Source organism: Gossypium arboreum, chromosome 8, assembly GCF_025698485.1.
Source record: "Gossypium arboreum isolate Shixiya-1 chromosome 8, ASM2569848v2, whole genome shotgun sequence".
In the NCBI taxonomy this organism is placed as follows: Eukaryota; Viridiplantae; Streptophyta; class Magnoliopsida; order Malvales; family Malvaceae; genus Gossypium; species Gossypium arboreum.
In genome coordinates this window covers 5,089,884-5,110,160 of record NC_069077.1, presented here as the reverse complement: position 1 = coordinate 5,110,160, position 20,277 = coordinate 5,089,884, and the positions used below count along the sequence as shown (strand labels likewise).

Genomic DNA, 20,277 nt, shown 5'->3' with positions numbered 1-20,277 from the left:
GGAGTAAAGCGATCAAATTATACCTAGTGCTCTCTGAAATAGAAGTCCCAATCTTCACTTCTTGTTTCCTTTCTTCAGTTCTCAAGTTTATTATTTCCATAGATTCTTCATGAGGCAAAATTTGTTTATCCTCTTGTTCCACCATTCTTAACAATTCAGGAGACGAGACATAGTCTTCAACATTTTCTTCGGCTTCGAATTCTCCTAAACAAACAGCCTTCTCAAAATCGATTTCAGGACTCAGAATCGGGTTTGTTCATGCCATTGATATCTGAGCACCTGAAAGTTGAATGGAAAAGGAAACTATAGAAGGGCATCCAAGTATTGGAACCAACAAACGAAATGTTATGGCATGGTATGAGGCAAATGTACAGATAGGCTATGAAATGAGGAGATGATTATGAAATTAGTGATAATGCGAAAAATCGTGATAAAATGCATCTTCATTGATATTCATTTAAATGATAAAGAGTGAATGCAAGCTCTTACAAAAGAATTCTATTATATCTAAAGACACAATAGAATGTTAATGTTTAAGCATTACTCTGAAGACTTATAAACTACAAGAAGATCCTCGGTAGTCCAATTGTTCTAGATGAAACCAGGAGGACAAGGGCGTATCCTCGAGACGTCTTTACTCACATCAGCCCCTTTGTCAATAATATTTATATTGACATTTTGAAGACCCTTTTCAATTAACCATAGTGTGTTTCGTGGACCATCTTGTCCAAGGTACATCATTCCCGCAGATGTAAATGTTTTTGACAAATGAGGGTACTCTATTGGTTCCCATTCTGGTTCTCGGCCCAAAGTTCTTGCAATCCTTCTTTCCTGATCTTTTTTCCACTGTCTTCTTCTTTGACGCATGTCAGGCTGGAACCCCAAACCGTATCGGGCCCTGTGGTGCACTGGCTTTAAAGCCCTGACTATTCCTTGCAGATATCTCCCTAAACCTCTTCTCGCTCGAGCTCCCATTCCTACGATCAATTTAACACCCATTCTAGTATTTCTCGACAGTTTTGGCACCGGAATTCTGTTTCTCTCAACAACAAAAGTGGCATTGACGAATTCAAGGGATCGAAAGGAACATTCCAATGCGTCTTTGTCCACTTCCAAGTACGGTGCATCGGCAGAGACAGATGCGACAATGTCTTCTTCTCCTCGACAAAGGACCAAACAACCGTCCATGATAAATTTCATCTTTTGATGGAGGGATGATAGGATCGCTCCAAGCAGAATGGATCCGTGGTCTTCCCAAAAGGCGCTTATAAGAGGGTGTAATGTCTATAACTTGGAACTCAACATCATAAATATAAGGGCCCACTTCAAAGGATTTCGATCTTTCCCATGACTTCGCTACTCGTTCAGTGAATGCCCTTACCGTGGAATGACAGGGCCTTAAGTAGGACAAATCCATCGGATTCTAAAAGCGTGGCCAATGCCATAGCATTTAGCGCTGACCCATTATCGATGAGTACGTTCGGTATTATGTAGCCCTTACAGCGAGTCATGATATGTAGCGCTTTCACCGAGCCTCTACCATTTAGCGGTATCTCATCATCACTAAAAGAGATGAAATTGTCAGCATTTAGATTATTTACACACCTATCAAGCTTCTCAACGGATATGTTGTTGGCCACATAAGCTTGATTTAACACATTCAATAAAGTATTCCGGTGTGGCTCTGAATTTAATAGTAGAGATAAAACTGAGATTCATGCTGGCTGCTTACTCAATTGTTTCACCACACTATACTCGCTGTGCTTGATAAATTTCAAGAATTCCTGAGCTTCTTCCTCATTCACAGGTTTTTTGGTTTCTTACACGGGTGGAATTTCTTGCTCGACTTTGACTTCGTGCATCACTGCCTTCCCTTTTTGCTTCCAATCACTATTCATTTTTACTGGTTTGACTTCTTTCGAATAACAACGCCCACTGTGGGTAAAATGCCCTACCTATCCCACATCTTCAGTTATGGCTTTGGAATTTCCAACTTCCGGTGTGACAATATTAACATCGTATCTCCACGGTACTGTTTTATTGTTCTTATAAAGGAAAGGAGATGGTACTTCGATTATCATTTTTGGCTTCACCGGCTCTTTCTTCGCGTCATAATAAATTATTAACGGTCGGTCGGCGCTATATGGGAAACCTGATGATTGATTGTCAGAAGCGCATATTTCTCCTCTATCGGCCTATAAAAGATCCCAATCTCCTTGTTATCCATCATATTTTGCAGTAAATTTCTGAATTCCTCGCAGGACTGAATGTCGTGCCCTTCAATGCCATGGAACTCACAAAAACTGTGACCTTTTGCATCTTTTCCTTCAAATATTCCGTTAAAACGACAGAGTAACCCTTTTTCAACTAGTACCTCCCAGATTCTCTGCAGAGGTGTTTTTATTTCAGTAACCCATCTTCTACTTTGTCGTTTGTCTTCCTCTCCTACTGCGCTCACATTCCCTTCGGTGTGGTTTGGGAATGGATTCCCAGCCGTACCGCCAGTACCATCAAATCGCAAAATGCCTGCATCAATGAGCCCTTGAACTCTCCTCTTGAAAGCAAGACAATTCTCGAGAGAATGCCCTGGTTCCCGCATGGTATGCACAACTAGCGTTTGGATCGTACCATTTCGGTATGGAGGTTTAAGGGTGCCATGTAATGGGGAGAAATCAGTTGTTTCTCCAAAAGTTTTGGGTACATTCTCCATACGACACAAGGATGGGAGTAAACTGCAGTCTCTCGGGATTAGGCCTTACTAGTATTTGTTCATTTCTGGTTTGGCTTTGAGCGGGTACCATGTTTTGTGGGAATGAGGTGATGTGTGTTTGATTGTTCGTGGCGTAAATGGGATAGAAATGAGGTAGTGCTTGGTAATAAGGGGTTTGAGGAGGATAATAAAAATTTGGAGGTGGATAATTTCGAGGTCGGGGTTGATTTGGATATGGATTAGAGGCAAAACGGTTTCTCATTCCCACTATATGGGCTTCTGGTTCTTTCTTCTTCATAGGCGCTGCCCTTTTTGAACCTTCTGAACCTTCCATTCTACCGCTCTTGATGGCATTCTCTATGAGCTCACCAGATATTACAATATCCGCAAACTCCTTCGTGGCACTTCCCACTAGTTTGTCATAAACGCAGCGCCTTTAAGGTATTGATAAAGAGAACGGTTATCTCTATTTTTGTTAGTGGGGTTCCACTTGGGCGAGACGCTCTCCATCTCTCAAGATACCGTCAAGGTCTCGATGGCTTTTTCTCCATCATTTGCAAGGTCATCCGGCCCGGCACCATGTCGATACATGCTTGTATTGCTTCGCAGAATCGCAGACGCCAAGTCCTTCCAGGATCGAATCTTTTCTCTACTAAGTTGGTTGTACCACCAAGAGTGACCTGTTAGACTATCTTGAAAGCAATGTATGAGTAGCTTATCCTCGTTCACATAACCGGTCATTTTTCAAGAAAACATGACAAGATGCACCTTGGACATCTCGTGCCATCGTATTTTTCAAATCAAGCACCTTGAACTTGGAGGCGAGCTAGATCTGCACCAAATCGAGCTCTTTGGCACTTAGTGCAGAGAAGGCTTCAGACTTCTATTGCTTTGAGTCTTTCCTCTAAGCTCCTATACTTCTCTTGAGCCTCATGATCGTCCGTTCTCAACCTGGCTATTTCCGTTGGATCGTCCAAATCTGGAACAATTGGATTGGCAGGATTAGCCATAGAATTTGATATGAATATTCCTTGCCCTAAATGAGTATGTGGCACCGGCCGTTGCTCTGGGACTGTGGGTTCTCCTTAGGTGTACCCTTTTTATGCTACGCGGGAGTGTGGTGGAGTGAATCCGGGGGGATAGAGCGGGTCTTGATTGTGATTAACTCTTGATCGAGATTCCTTAATGTCAGGGCTTTGCATGGGTCCCTTTCCTTTAACTAAAGCTGACATCATCTCCATCATCTTGGCCATTTGATCCTTCTATTCGAGCGATTCTTCTCGTGATCTTACCATTAAGTCTCTCGTCTCTTGCTGTGACCTAGCCAACTGCTCTTGTAATTCCTTTTGAATTCTCTCCATCCTTTCAATCCTTTCATTGAATTCAGCCTCCATTACTCTAGTTTGTCGGCGCATTCTATACGAATGACGTGGTTCCAGTCTTATGGTATTGCAACTGCGAATTGTACGTTTTAACCTCAGCGAACGAGTATGGGATATGCAATGAATGAATGGATGCATGAATGAATGCATGAATGTCAGTCATGAATGAATATGCAAAAATTTGGTGTTAATTTCAAGATAGCCCCTATTTAGGCATTTCCTTAATCAAATGAGTCTATTACACAACGTTTCGCTCACTCGTATAATTGACTCCTCCATTAGAAATCCATTTTTGGCGACCAATCTCTAATCAACACCTTCCTAACAAGATGCCTTCGATGCATGATGAAAAATAGAAATACAGACAAACGACCTTGGTTAGCGCAACACATATAAACAAAGAAAAACTGTGGATACTTGGTCTAGTGGACTCGATTCCCTTGCTTAGAAAGCACAAATGTAAAAGAAATAGAATGTAAGATGTGCTTTTCCCGTGTACTTATTTCGGTGACTACTAAACGAGCGGAGGTTCGGCATGGCTCTAGTTGGATGGCTCGTATGGTTCACTATATGCGGTTTTGGTTCTAGATGGGTACTCGAATTGTCTCGTGACCGTCATCTACTAAGATTAGTACTGAGCCTCGGTCATGGCCCATCATAGGCTTACAAGATCAATTCGAGGATTACATTTACTTATGCCTATGCGGAGGGACAAGTTAACTCACGAAAGCATAAGTCATATGTAACCCGAAAGTATTCACTAGCACGGAGGAACGAGTTAACTCACGAAGGCGTGGCGTTTACTTTCACTTAACAGGACGGAGCCGGGTATAGAGCTCATGTTATGCAACAAAATGCACGTGCACGGTGTGTGGGGAGAAACTTGCAAACCTTTACGTTTTATTTAAAAACTAAACCAAAACTAAAATCACAAAAATTTAAAGTGAAAAACAACCGGATAAAACAAGTTAGAATATATACAACACGATGCAAATGCATGATTTTTTGAAAACAAAAATTTGAGGATCACGACTAAATGTTAATTTGAACAAGGAACTTTGAAAATTTTGACAACGCGAGTTTAATTCGACTCGACTCTCAAAAAGCGTCCCCAGTGGAGTCGCCAACTGTAGCGACGTAAAAAAAAATTTAGTTTCGCTTGGTCGCTAATTGTGGCGATTTATTAAACATTTGAAAACCAACTTTCGATTTTATTAACAAAGGGAGTCGCCACCGATCTTTTTTATAGGTGTGATCGGACACCTAATAAAATTATTTTAAAACAAAAAGAAGGCCGAATTTAGGTCTACGTGAAAGTCCAGAGAAAAATTGGGGTTCGAGTCGATTCTGCGAGGAAGGTATTAGCACCTCGCGACGCCCAAAATTGGTATCTCATAAACATGTGTTGACTTGATTTTCAAAAATACGAGTTCAATATAATATTTAATCGTGATCCGATTGAAAAATGAGAATTTTAGTTTTCGATTTTTTAGAAAGGGTGTCCTGCTTTTTAACACAAGCCGATTTAATTTCACCCAACATAGCGATGAAATCGATGGCTTAATATTAAATCGATACATTGCCTTATTTTTGAAATTAATTAAAACATGAGAAAAATATTCCTAAAGTGAGAAATTAAAATAGATAAAGGACGAAAAAAATGATATCATTAATGAAAAATATTAACATGGAATACTAGAATATTAGAATAACAATAATAATAATATTTACAAAATAAAAACAAATCATGTACTAATAATAAAATAGGAAAAATGATATATTTGGTAATAATAATATAAAATAATAATATGTACATAAAATACATACATATATATATATGCATATAATAAAAGTATGTAATAATAATAATAATAATATATACAATAAAAGAAAATATTAGGAATCGTACATAAAAATATATACATAAAAATTTACAACAATAATATAAAATAATGATATGTGCAAATATATATATATATATATATATATACATATGTACATAAAATATACACTAATATAATAATAGTTATAATAATACTAGTAATAGTAATAATTTGTAATAATAATATATACACAATATGGTATTTAAAATATATATATATATGTATATATAATAGTATTTAAGAATATATACATAAGAATTATATAACTAATTGCATTAAAAAATATATACATAATATATATAAAATACCTAAAAAAAAAGAAGGGGAAAGAAGAGAGAAGGAGGGGGAAAGGAAATCCGACCAAGGGGGGCCGGTCACCGGTCGATCTTCGACCATTGTCATGCCACCACCGCCCACGGTGGCGAAAAAGATAAAATTTTTTTTAACAATATATGTATATATAAAGAAAGAAAAAAAAACAACACAAAAAAAAGAAAAAAAAGATTCGAAAGAAGAGGAAAAAAGAAAAATATGCAACCTTTTTATTGATGTTTCTTTTGTGTTCAAAATTTGAAGGGATTTTTGTGTTTGTCTCCTTTTTCAATCTTTGTAAAAAATTCCTCCTCCTTCTTGCATGATTTTTGAATGGCCTTTTATAGCCATCTTTTACATGATTTTCTATTATTTCTTTTTCTATTTTGTAGGTGATGGTGGTAGACAATGGATATCAAAAATGGGAGGAAAAATGGGGCAAGTGGAAAAGTGGCTAGGTGGCTAGGGTTTCTTGGTTTTTTTGGGGGGGTTAGGTTTTTTTTTTTTTTTTGGGTTAGGTTTTTTTTGGGGGGGTTTAATGGGCTTTTGAATTGGGTTTAATATTTGGGTTTTGTAATGGGTTTGGGTAGATGTAAATGGGTCATGGGTTAAGGGTTTTAGTGGGTTTAGAGGTTTGGTTGGGTTTTGATATAATCGGGCCCGGGAAATTTGGGCTTCTACATCGGTTAAATTTATTATGTCAATTTCTCTTAAAAACACATTTTGAACACAATATATATTGCATGAAATTGGAATGAATATTTTTAATAAAAAATCAAACTCAACATTTTGACCAAAATAATTAAGGGTATCTACTATTTCATCTATCTGATGACATTATGTAGAGGAACCAAATTATATCAAATTCAAGTATAGATACAAAATTCTAAATTTAAACATAGCAGAGAGACCATAACCATTATTTGATCTAAAACAATTTATGTCTAACATAATCATTTACCATTTAATTTAATAAAAGAAGTTTGATATTTTTATAAAAAATAGTCCTTAATTTAATTTAATTATAATAAATTATTATATGTTTACCAATAATAAATTGGGGATAATAAATTACTAATAAAAATTATATATGTATGTGCATAAGAAATGATAAAAAGAATTATGTTGGAATGAAAATTGTTAATGTTTTATTATTATTATTAATTACTTTTGGTACATATCGTAATTATTTATAAAATTTTAAGAGAGAAAATTAAAAATGATTTTCCCGACGATGCTGGAGAAAATATACTAGTATTGTAAGAAAAGATATCAGAGTAACATACCATGAAATTTGGGTTTTATGCTGGAATTTTACATTTTTGGACTGCGACCAAAATCCAATAGTAAAATTATATACTATTTACTGAAAAGAAAAAGTGTGGCTGTGGGTGTGGGTGTGGGTGTGGGTGGCATCGACTTTAGTAATCTATTCATTTGAGTTTTGATTTTTTTTTTAAATATATGAATACATGTTAAACAAGAATCACAATCAACTTCGCTCTTTATCCTATCCTATAAACCACTTTTAAACTCATATCCATCATTTATATCGGAAAAGTTGTAAATTTGTCGAGGAACTTTTGAAAATTATGAAATTAATGCTTTATGAAAAAATGATTAGGAGTTGTTTGTATCTCTAACATCTTATGTCTTAATTTGTTAGTGCCTTTTTTTAGAAATTTTTTTGAGATTTTAGTCATTTTTGAGTGATATTGAAAATGAAGGTGGAGAGGTTTCTAAACCGACGAAGGTTGATCAAATTTATTTATTTATTTATTTATTTCCTTTAGGCTAAGGTTTTAACAATGAATAAAAAACTAAGCAATTAAAATATTTTTTATTATATAAAAATTTGGGCTCAATTAAGATATTAAATCAGAAAAAAAAACCCTATAAATCAAGATGGTACATTTGTCGGGCTCAATTTTAAAAATTCAAAAATATAAATCAACAGTTTAAAATTTAAAAAATAAAATCAATTTTGTTCTTTGAATTATTATGGTATGAAGATAGAAATTTTAATAAAAAGAGGCAAAGTTTGTAAGGTAACAAAAATTGAAACGAAAGGAATAACGAAAGAGAGAAAATGTTTACTTAAAGTAGGCTCCGATGAAGGGGAGGAGTACTAGTGAAGGTGAAGAAAACAAACTCTACTTAAATAGGTAAAAAAAAAAAAGGCAGAAAAAATTTTAGGGTAAAAAAATTGGCAAAGATGAAAATGAAAGGAACAACATAAGAGAGAAAATGTTTACCCGAAGGAGGTTGCGATGAAGGGGAGGAGTGCTATGGCCGGAGTTGAAGGAAGCAAGGGAGTAGCTGTCGGGCTAAGTGAGAGTGTTTTTTAAGTGATAAAGTGGGGGAGTAAAATGAATTTCTTAAGCACCGAATCAAACATTCAGTAGAGATGAGATAAAATAAAAATAAGTAAATTTCCCTACATAAGCTCTTAATGGAATACACCCGTAATAGGGCATTCCACTTAACCAAATTAATAACTATTTGTGGTGGGCCCTCAAAATAGAGTTATAATAGCATAGCATTACATTGAACCAAACATGTAACACGAGTTCAAACAAATATACACCACACAATACACATTGTATTATTGAAGTACTCAAGCAAATTACAAAGAGAAGCAGAGTGCATCCATATCTCAAAGAAACGTGCAAAACACACCCAGGAAGCATAAAGAACATGACACTGACTAACACAAATTTGGGCAGCAATACGATGATATGTCGTAATGCCAGCAACATTTATTTAGTATAATGATGCATGCCACTTAGCTCAGTCTATTTAGATTGATATGCTATTCGGAATTCCCTTGCCAGGAAGTCCAACTTCACCGGATGGAAACAACAAAGTGTACGGCACCTTGACCGGACCGACACGATTCTTCCACTTTCCGTCCTCGTTCATGCTTGTGATTTCATCTTCAATTTCAGCAAGTCTATCGTGAAATGCCTTGAAAAACGACAATGGTTCTTTATCTATCGTCCAATTATCTTCTCGTGTTCCAAGATACACCTCTTCTGATGATTGTTGTGATAGAGTTTCTACCACGGTCATCACTTGGAGGCATATTAGCTGTGGAGTAATTGTTTTGAGGAAAGCCTTCTCTGGGTTGTTCGCAAGCTCAGTATATTCAGGGGTGCCTTTCTCAGGCATGAACCGACGGCTCCCTGTTGGACGGTTCGGAGAGTAGCCTCCGTAGGCGTATTGTCCGAAGTTGACAGCTGCATGGAAAGCAGAGGCTAACCATATGATAATAGTGCAAGATTCTATCAGCTCTTCACGTGTTTGCATTTTAGGCCACCAGGGTTCATCTTTCTTGTCACCATGACCTACTTCTCGAAGTTCTTTCCACCATGTTTGAAGTTCAGGGTCTTCTTGGACCATTCCATCTGTCTTGTAATAGAAGGAACAGTAGTCACTGACCCACTTTTTAATTGCAAATCATATCTTCAACCCATCCACAGCATATGGATAATCTTCTATTACTAGATTGTCAAGGTCTTTGAGGGAGTTTATACCACCATCTGCAATTCCTCTGAATATAGAAAACAAAATACGACTTGAATGAATATATGATCATCCATAGTATTGTAATTGAGATTATTTTAAGGGTGAATTATAGGTAAGTTTTCGTTTTGATAATTTAATTAAAAAATTATAATTTAATCATTAAACTATTCAAAAAATTTCATTATTGTAGTCAAAAGTTTTTTTTTTTCCTATTATACTATAGTTCAAATATTTTCATAAAATAGCTTTGGATGTCACAAATTTGTGAACCAAAATTCAAATAACTTTTTTTTTCCGATCTTTGACACTGGACTGTTAAATCGACATAGATTTAAGGTATGTTCTTCTACTCGTCGATGTGTGCTAATCCACCGTACCAATCATCAAATCATTGTGTGGAGCTTGCTACCAGAATTTAAAAAAAAAAAATTAATAGTCCAGTGATTTAATAAAAACTTTCAAATAGTTTAGTGAGCAAATTATAACTTTTTAAATTAAGTGATTAAAACGAAAACTTATTCATAATTTAGTAATTAATAGTATAATTTGCCTTTATTTTAATTACCTTTTCTTGAGATCATTAGGAAGTGATTGCTCCATGAAATTCCAACTCCTATAAATTATCGATGACATCTCCATGGAATATTGCCCCGTGTAAAATGTTGTCTCTATCACTCCATCTGCATTCACTAGAACTTCCCTGGCTAACGCATTAATAGCCATCGTGTCACGATAGTGTGGGTGCAGTAGTTTATAAATTGGATGAACCACACTCAGTTGCCTGTTTATTAATGAATGGCTTTATAGTTGCATGAGTGTTCAACCTGAGACCCCCAAAACACACCTTGTACAAGCCCAATTTACGGGCCCAAATTAATACTCAACTAAGCCCAAAAGAACCCTAGCCCAATACATTAAAGAGAAAAAAGGGAAACCTAAAAACCCTAGCCGTTCAGCCACCTGCTCTCTGTCCCATCACCACTTGCACTGCCATGCTAGCCACCTGCTCTCTGTCCCATCACCACTTGCACTGCCATGCTAGCCTTCTGACACCGCCATGCTCCACCGTCAGAGTCACTTGCTCTGCCATCGTTCTTGCACCTGCAAGAATTTAAAGAAGAAGAGACAGCAACCAATAAAATAATCATGAAAAAGTGGCTATATAAAGCCTTTTAATCTTTGTATTTTAGAGAGGATGGAATACAAAAAAAGGGGATAGATTCAAATAACATAACAAGCTGATCAAAAACCAATTCATCATATAAAGGTCCTTTTTTAGTTTATTTTCTTTCTTCCTTCGCATTTATATACATATTTCTTTTGTTTTTTTTTTCTAAAAACACACATACATATAACATAGATATAGATAAAAATATAAAAAATAAAATAAAAAAATATACCCTTTTTTTTGGAATTTCGGCCACCGTGCACTGACCAGAGGGGAAGGAGAGAGGGCCAAAGGATGCTCTCAGGTTTTTTCAAGAAAAGAGAAGGAAAATGAAGTTTTTTGCAAAAACTTGGCCTTTTATAATACTACCAAAACGACGCCGTTTCATTTAGCTGCAAAACACCCCAAAACGACGTCGTTTTGAGGTGACCCGACCCGATCCGATCCGACCCGCTCCACTCAGGATCCGACATTTTTGTTTAAAAAGGGTTATTTATCCTTTTGATCCCTCCGCATTTTGAATTGCTTTAATCTAGCCTTTTTGTCTTCTTAAATTCACCCCGTGTTTTTTAATTGTGTTTCATTTTGGTCCATTGCAAAAATTGAGCACATAGGGACCAGGGATATTTACCCAATTAGTCCCCATTATTTTCAGAGCATGATATTATGGTCCTTATCAGCCTATTTCCTTTTATTGCTTGCAATTTATACCTTTTTAATTCACTTTAATTTCAATTAAATCTTTTATTCATTTAGTTTCAGCCTTTTAATTAGTTTTATCATTATTATTATCATATTATTAGACAAATTAATTGTATATTATTATTATTACATCATATATTTTCTTTTCAGTATCTACTCACATTATTATTATTATTATTATTATTATTATTATTATTATTATTATTATTATTATTATTATTATATTTTCTTTTTACTTATGTGGTATTGTTATTATTGTATTAACCAATTTAATATTATTATTGCCACTATTATTTTCTTTTTATTTACTTACTGGTTATTATTATAAGACTAATCGATGTATTATTACTACATTCCTACTTATATTTATTTTCTTATTCTAAAACTACTATTATCTAATCTTTTTTATCTATTCCTATTGTTGTTATATTTCCATTTATTATATTATTTTCATTATTTTTCTTTATATAATCGTATTTTATTTTTACTCTCGTTATTATTTTATTTATTTATATACTTTTATATAGTTTTTAAACTTTAGAATTTTTATTATCAACATCATTTTTATTTTTATTACTATTATCATTTTTTAAATTATTGTTACTATTATATTATTTGTTATTTAATATATTATTATTATTATTATTATATTTTACTACTACTACGACTATTATTATTATTATCTTATTTTATCATTTTTGTAATTACTATTACTATTGTATTATGAGTATTATATTTTCATCTATGTTTATTTTCCTATTACTCATCTATTTATATTTCTTATGTATTTATATTTTCATTATTATTATATTTTAGATATTATATCTATATTTATATTTAGGTGTTAATATCATTATTTTACTATTGTTATATTTTTCATACTATTATTATTATCACTATTATTACTATTAGCACTATTTTTATTGCTATTATTTAATATATTATTTTTATTACTATCATTGCTATTTTTATATTGCTATTATTACTATTATATTATTGTATTATCCTTACCTATTACTCTTCAAATTATCTCATTTTATTTTTATTCCTCGTTCATTGCATATCATTTATTTTTATTTTTTTATATCTTTTTACATCATTTCAAATTTAAAGATTTTATTCCTTGCATTATAACCATTAATATTATTATCATTACTATCATTCCTTAAATAGTTCTGCATAATATTTATTCGTTTACTACTAGTTCTTTCTTAATTTCAATTTTTTTTTTAGCTTATTTACTATTTCATTTTCTTATTATTCGTTTGACGCATTTATTTTTTCTTTGTTTTTATCGTTGTCGTTCACCTTTGTGTTTATGTTTATCTTGTTATGATTATCGATTTTTATTTGTTATGCATTTTTTTCTCGTTCCATCACGAATTTAGGTTTTATCCAACCCAATAAAAATTCTTTCGTAAAAGTAAATATTCCGTATTTGGTAATTCGAGACAATCATGCTCTAACTTATTGGGTTTCGACTTTTCTCATTTAACCTAAATACGAAATACTCTTTTAAATCGCAATACGAGTTTTGAAAAATACCTATCCTCGGGGATACGAGGTGTCGTGCACTAACTTACCGGGTATGACATTTTGTTAGCTCGAAATAAGATTTTCACAAGTAAAGGCAATATTCGGTGTTTGGAAATTCGAGGAAACGTGCCCTAACTTACTGGGTTTCGATTTTCCTCGTTTACCCTAACTAACCGAATATCCTTTTAAAAGGGTTAAAATATAAGAATTTTTTTAAAATAAAGGCAAGCTCGTTCTCAAAGTTCGATATGTCGTGTCCTAACTTACTGGACATGGTATTTATTACTTCGAGACGAGAAGGTCTTTAACATTTGAGCCTTTTTTACAAAGAGGGATCGTATTTTAAATTCTTTCAAGTTTTCAAATTTTCGACACTAAGACATTAATTAATCAACTAGATACCAATTTTGGGCGTATCGAGGGTGCTAATCCTTCCTCGTGCGTAACTGACTCCCGAACTCGTTTTCTGATTTTTCGTAGACCAAAAATTATCGTTTTAGTAAATCTTGACTTTTATTAAAATGATTAATTTAAGGTGATCCGATCACACCTCATCAAAAGATTGGTGGCGACTCCTCTATTCATTTTCATTTTCAAAATCTAAGTCGATTCCCGTTTTTTAAAAAAATGGTTACGACACACCTGATTAACATATATATATATATATATATGTTTTTACTTTGAATTTAATGGAATATCCTTAATTAATTACCAGTGGCTTATTAGTTGATGATGACCAGTATCAACCACAGCTACATAGGCTTTAGCTAACTGCCAAATATGACCCTCAACTCCATCTTGTGTTGGAGTGTACACCTTACTAACAGCACCAAACTTATCCCCTTTTCCATTCGGCAAGCCCAACTCGATCGCCACCGGTTTCAACGCGTTGTCGTCTCTCAAGAAGAGGAGTGTCCGTGATACGTAAGTCTTTGTTTTAGTTTCCTTGTTTATCTTCCGAATATACGGCATCACCGAATCATGATGATCCAATATAAACAATCTCTTGTTCTTCAGTGCCTGTGCAACCAAATATTCCCAACTTATAAATATCCATAATAACAACTCTAGGTTAAGGATAATTAAGATATAGTATCATTACCTGTTCAACACTAAGTCCATCCAAGTTAGACTGGATATCCTGTTTTGTAATACAACTGTGTTGATTACCATAAAATTCAGGATCTAGCTTGCTAAGTGGAGGGAATTCATGTTCCTGTAGTTAATTTACTGGTTATGAGATCACATGCATGTAAAGATTTAATATACGTAAAAGAATTTGACTTACTTTGAGAAGACGAATGAGAAGAGGGTTCAAACCGGCAATCATTTCTCTAGCAAATTCTTCATCCCTACCCCATGCACCACGGTCCTCTGCTCCCATAATTTTTTTTATATATTAATGTTAATTAAGTCAAAGATTTTTAGCTCTAAATTTAGAGATCATATATATAAATAATATACCTTTAATGACTTGAGGCAATCGAAATTTTCCTTTGCGAGAAATAGCCCTGAAAAAGCCACTGGTAAAAGAATCAAGAACATTAGATGTTCCATCGTCGTACACGTTATTTATTTCTTGAAAAGATTCGAACTCGTCCCGAGATATGAAATTAAGGTAAGCTTCAATTCCAGGAGACACTGCTTGAATCAAGCTTTTCCAATTATTATCTCGGAATTTCGATTTCTTGTGTGGGCTGAATTGTTCATATCTGAGGACGTAAATATTAAACATATCGTATTTAAATTTTCTGCTCTTCTCTTTTCCTTAGGATCTACGTAATTAAACATAACAAGAATTAATATATTATAAATATAAAAAATCCGATAAAAGTATCATGAAATTCCCTATAGTAAGAATCAGATTGTATTTTGTCCTTTCTACTAAAAAAAAGAGATAAATTAGTCCATTTACATTAGACCAAAGAGCAAATTAGTCATTTTATTAAAAATTCCATCTATTTCTATTGTTAAAAACTTGTCTCCGTATGGCAGCATGACATACACGTGACGTGTTTGGCTATTCTATCCGGCACGCAAAATTTTAACGGTACAAACAGAATAAAATTTTAACAGAAATGATTAATTTGCTTATTAATCTAATGTATAGGGACTAATTTGTTATTTTTTAGTAAAATGAACAAATTGCAATTTAACTCTTAACACAGGACCACTATGGTAATTTTACCATAAAAAATCTAAATTACTTAATATATAAATACAATAATTTGCTTAACCTAATATCGGCCGACCGGTTCTTCCTCTCCTAGGATAAGGATACTCGTGTGAACCTCCGAGAACAGGGAGCCTTCCCAAATCGTTGTACACAGCATTATCATAAACTCGATCCCATTCCTCAAGCTTTCCTTCCCCATTTCCTCTCAACATTCTCAACTCTTCTTCTCTACACTTACGAAGTGCTTCTGGGGTATCACGTAGAAGATATGCCTACCCAAATATATTAACTTAAACATATATAAATACATATATAATGATTGAGATAGTTGGCTAGCTGGAGTTACCTTGTTAGAGAAGAAAATACGGCTCCCTTGGTTTTGGTAAACCCAAGAATTACAAAGGAAATGGATGGGACCTCGACCAGGAACATCTTGAAGAGTGATGGTTTTGAGGTAGAATTCACTTTCATATGGATTATGAACCAAGACAGCTCCTGGTGTTCCAAAATCTTTGTCCCACTCAAAGTAAACATGGATTGTTCTGTCTTCCAAGTAAGCGCTTCTGTTATTCCATCCTTCTAAGTGAATCTCTGATCCTACCTTTCCTCCATATTTATTTTCTACAAACAAAGACAACTCCAAAATGACTACACCTATGTTGATTATTTATAACTATTATCATTAATTCTTCATTCGTGTGAATCTGTTTAATTTAATAAAAATAGGATTAATTCAAATAAATAAATTTGTGTCATCTCTAGTTATTGCTTAATAAAAAATATTGGTATAATGATAAATTTAGTTTTTAAAGTTTACATTATTTGTCATTTTGGACTTTAAGCTTCAAAAAAGTCAAATTTAATTGTCAACCTTTCAAATAAAATTTAAATTATTTTTTTTTAAACATGACAACCCACGTGACAATCCATGTGTGCTTTATGCTAATATTTTATGAACTTTTTATAATTTTAAAATTATTTGTTAACATGACATATAAGACAAATATTGTCATGTCAGCATGCAGTACACCAATATTGCTAAAAAAAATAATGTTTTAGTTAATATTTCTCCTAAAAAAAGTGATTTGACTCTTTTTGAAAATGTTAATAGCCAAATTTAACTCAAGAAAAGAATAAATGTCAAATTGACAAAAAAAATACAAACATTAGAGATTAAATTTATCATTATGCCAAAAAAAATTGTGAGTCCTCTACCAAGGTGTATAGGCCTGTATGCATACTTAATATTCTGCATGATACTGACATCTTTCCCGTGAGCTTGCAAATTACATCTTCACCAACTAAGACACTCACTAAATTCTATGGACCCCTCTGGACTTTCCTTAGAGTATGGGAGGCAAAAACCCACCATGAGGAGAATACCTTCGTTCAAGGGTCTGATCGATTATGCAGCAAACCATACTTTAAAAATTTTTAGAGAACCAACCCCTCATGTTTTTAAGCACTGGCCAAGGAGTTGGGCTTTAAATTCCTTAATTTTTAACTGATAGGAAAAGAAAAGAGAGAGAGATGGAAGAAGTTTACTGGGGTTGGAATCGATGATATCAGCACTAATGAGCTTCAAGGAAACCATTTTCTGAAGCAACATATTTCCGAAATTGTGCAAGCCTGACCATTTGTCATCAGGGTCGTTGAAGTCCTGTTCGGTCTTCCTCATTAATACTACGGTGCTGGGAATCTTCATGGCTACAAATATAAAGAGGATCTGTTTATGTATGTTTTGGTCGTTGGCTTTGTAAAATGTGGGAACATTGGTGTGGTATTTATAGACAAAGATTGGCTGGTCTGGCTATAACTACAAGCCAAACTCTACTTCTTTTTATTTAATAATAATAATATATAATTGGTTAAATTTTACTATTAGTATCTGTATTATATGTAATTTGTAGATTTAGTCTTTATACTTTAATTTCATCATTTTTTGTCCTATACTTTTAGAATTTTAAAATTTTAGTATTGACTAAATGGTAGGGTTAAGGAGGAATTAGTTCCTCCAAGAGAAATCTTTAAAGTGTCATCCTCTAAGTAGTCAACTCAGATCTCTCAACAATCAAAAGTATTGTCCCTGTGTCGGGGGGTTTTTCCCCAACCTCAATGGAGAGCCGTGTACGGTTCATAGAAGGGGAGCGCCTCAATTAGTGGAAGTAAGTACTTACAAGACTTGGGATAGGTGTTAGTATTAGATGTGTGAATAATAATGGAGGTATTTGGGTGTGTCGTAGCTTGAAGCACCTATCCCTAGTTCAATGGCTAAAATAGACCTAGTTATCAAATTCAAGTGTCAAGTGGACAAAAAAAATATAAATACAAACGTGAACCTAGTTAGTAAATTCAAAAGCCAAAAATTATATTATCCCTAAAAACAATATATATATATATATATATATATATATATCAAATTACTACTTTATGTGCAAGATGAGATAATTGTATTGCTAATTAAAATTATTAAAATACTAATCACATGAAAAATTAATTTAATTTACAATAATTTAAGCCATTCCTTTCTCGTATTCTATCCATCCTTCCATTTATATACGTTTAGATCTCCTCCTCTTAACTCATATCAACCCTTATTAAAAATTAAGCCAAAAAATCTAACTTAATTAACCTCGGGGCGAGATTAAAACTAGTAAAAGAATATAAAAGAATATTTGTTTTAATTTAAATGCAGGTGTAGTAGTAAGTTAAAATTAGTGAAAAGAAAAATTGTTAATCTAACATTATAAATTTGTGCCCATATGACATTAATAGTTAATTTGTGGTGATACGTGATAACTTTTTAGTATGTCATGTAGCAGTATAAATTTAAAAATTTTAAAAATTCTTTAAAAATTAATAAAAAGAGTATAAATTTTTTCAAGGTTAATTTTTATGCAAAACAAAATTATATATTTTAAAAGTTTTTAAATTTTATATATGCCACATAGCATATTAAGAAGTTGTCATCTGTCACAATGGATTGGTTATCAGTGCCACATCAATATAAATTAACGATATCAGTGCAGAGGCACCAACCTAAATGATAGAATATAAATTCAGGTGTCAACTATGTCCAAAAAATGTTCAAGTACCAACTAAATACTTTTGAATAAGTTTAAAGGACAAACTACATATTACCCAAATGTCAAGTAATGACAGTTTAATTTATTATTTATATAATTTTGTTATAAACTTTTTTTTCACATTTTAAGTGTAACATTATTTAGTATAAATAAAATATTTTTATTAATATTTAATTTTTTCTAATTCAAACGGAAAGAGGAAGAGATTGCACTGAAAGATTGAATCTCAGACAAAATTTAAACCCACAAAAGTTAGTCGCAAGACTTGTAATCTTTTATTTTTTAATTATTTAATTATTCCTCCTTCAAAATAAAGTTGTTATTTTTTTACTTGTGATGATTTTTTTCAATTTTAATATTTTATTATTTAATGTTTTTTATTTTAATATTTTAATAATTCAATCGTTGAATTTTCTATTTCATTCATATAGATCATGCATATCAAATTTGACATGCATTAAAAAATATTAATTATTTATTTTATGTAAAAATTTCAACCATTCAATAAATATTAATATATACAATATTTTAAATTAAAATAATAAAAACATTAAATTAATTTAAAATTTTACATATATAATAAATATAATTATATTAACAGATTCAATGATTAAATTGTTAAAATATTAATACTATAAATATAAAAATATCTTTTACATTAGTATTAGTAAATTTCTCTATTTATTCAGGCCTATATTTATTCAGGCCCATTTTTGGAACCGGCAGATCATCATCGCCGACGTTTATAACAGAGACAAAAAAGAAAAAATCAGTGGTAGGCGCTTACTTTGAGATGTGGATGAGAATGATGTTCCAAACCAGACAGTCAGACAACTACGTGTGACTCAATAAATAGAAAAAAGGGATTAATATTCATTTGGTACTTGTTTTTGCTTCTACTTTCAATTTGGTACTTGAGTATTTTTGTCCCAATTTAGTATTTGAGTTTGGCTTCAATGCTTAATTTAGTAGCCAGACAAAATTAAATCATATGACTAATGAACATTTGACACGTGTGCTCTAATAAAAAATATAGATATTTAATTGAGACAAGTATGAAATTAAATATTAGAATCAAACTTAAATACTTAAATGGGAAAAACTCAATTTAGTGCTTTTATAAAATAGTTAATGCTTTTATATTTGGTGCTTGAATTGAGTTGAGTGAGTCTCTAGTTGTTTTTAATAAAATTTAATAAATAAAATATGAGTTGAGGGTAATTTTTTATTATACAAATACTTTTTAAAATTTGATATGAGTCCTATTTTTCAAATATTTCTTTTTTAAATATTTTACTATATATTTACAAGATACTTGTCAACTCTTTAACATTGTTTGTGGAGTCTAAAAACTCCATTAATAGTGTATAAAATATTTATCCATAAAATATTCGAAAAACAATAAAACATTCTTATTATAAATAGGATAAACTACAGAGATAATCACTCAACTATAAAAAATTTTCATTTTAGGCACCCAAAAAAAAGTTTGCAATTTAAGCACACATGGTACATAGTTTGGTCATTTTGGTCACTCCTATTAAAATCATAAATGACAAGCTGACGTGATAGTTAAAAAATTCGTATAATAACAAATCCAGCCCTCAAATTTTACATATTATATCAATTAAACCTCAAAATTTATAAATGTTCTCAATTTGATCCTAATTCTAAAAATTTAAAGAAATATAAAAATACATAAATATTTTCAAAAAATATAATAATAAATAGATAATTGATAACATTTGTAAATTTTGAGTGTCATTTTTAAAATTATAACTAAATCAATATATA

The 20,277-nt window shown here is 32.5% G+C and overlaps 1 protein-coding gene and 1 pseudogene across 1 annotated transcript; both read right to left on the bottom strand.

Moving 5' to 3' along the window:
* Positions 1-8,813: 8,813 nt before the first annotated feature.
* LOC108468633 (probable linoleate 9S-lipoxygenase 5) lies at positions 8,814-14,972 on the bottom strand (annotated as a pseudogene).
* Positions 14,973-15,288: 316 nt separating this feature from the next.
* On the bottom strand, positions 15,289-17,102 carry LOC128279289 (linoleate 9S-lipoxygenase 1-like). The gene is made up of 3 exons (XM_053031734.1): positions 16,943-17,102; positions 15,744-16,051; positions 15,289-15,669 (listed from the first exon to the last, which is right to left on the bottom strand). The coding sequence occupies exons 1-3, from the start codon at positions 17,100-17,102 to the stop codon at positions 15,454-15,456; spliced, it is 684 nt and encodes a 227-aa protein (XP_052887694.1). The 3' UTR covers positions 15,289-15,453.
* Between the last annotated feature and the right edge of the window lie 3,175 nt (positions 17,103-20,277).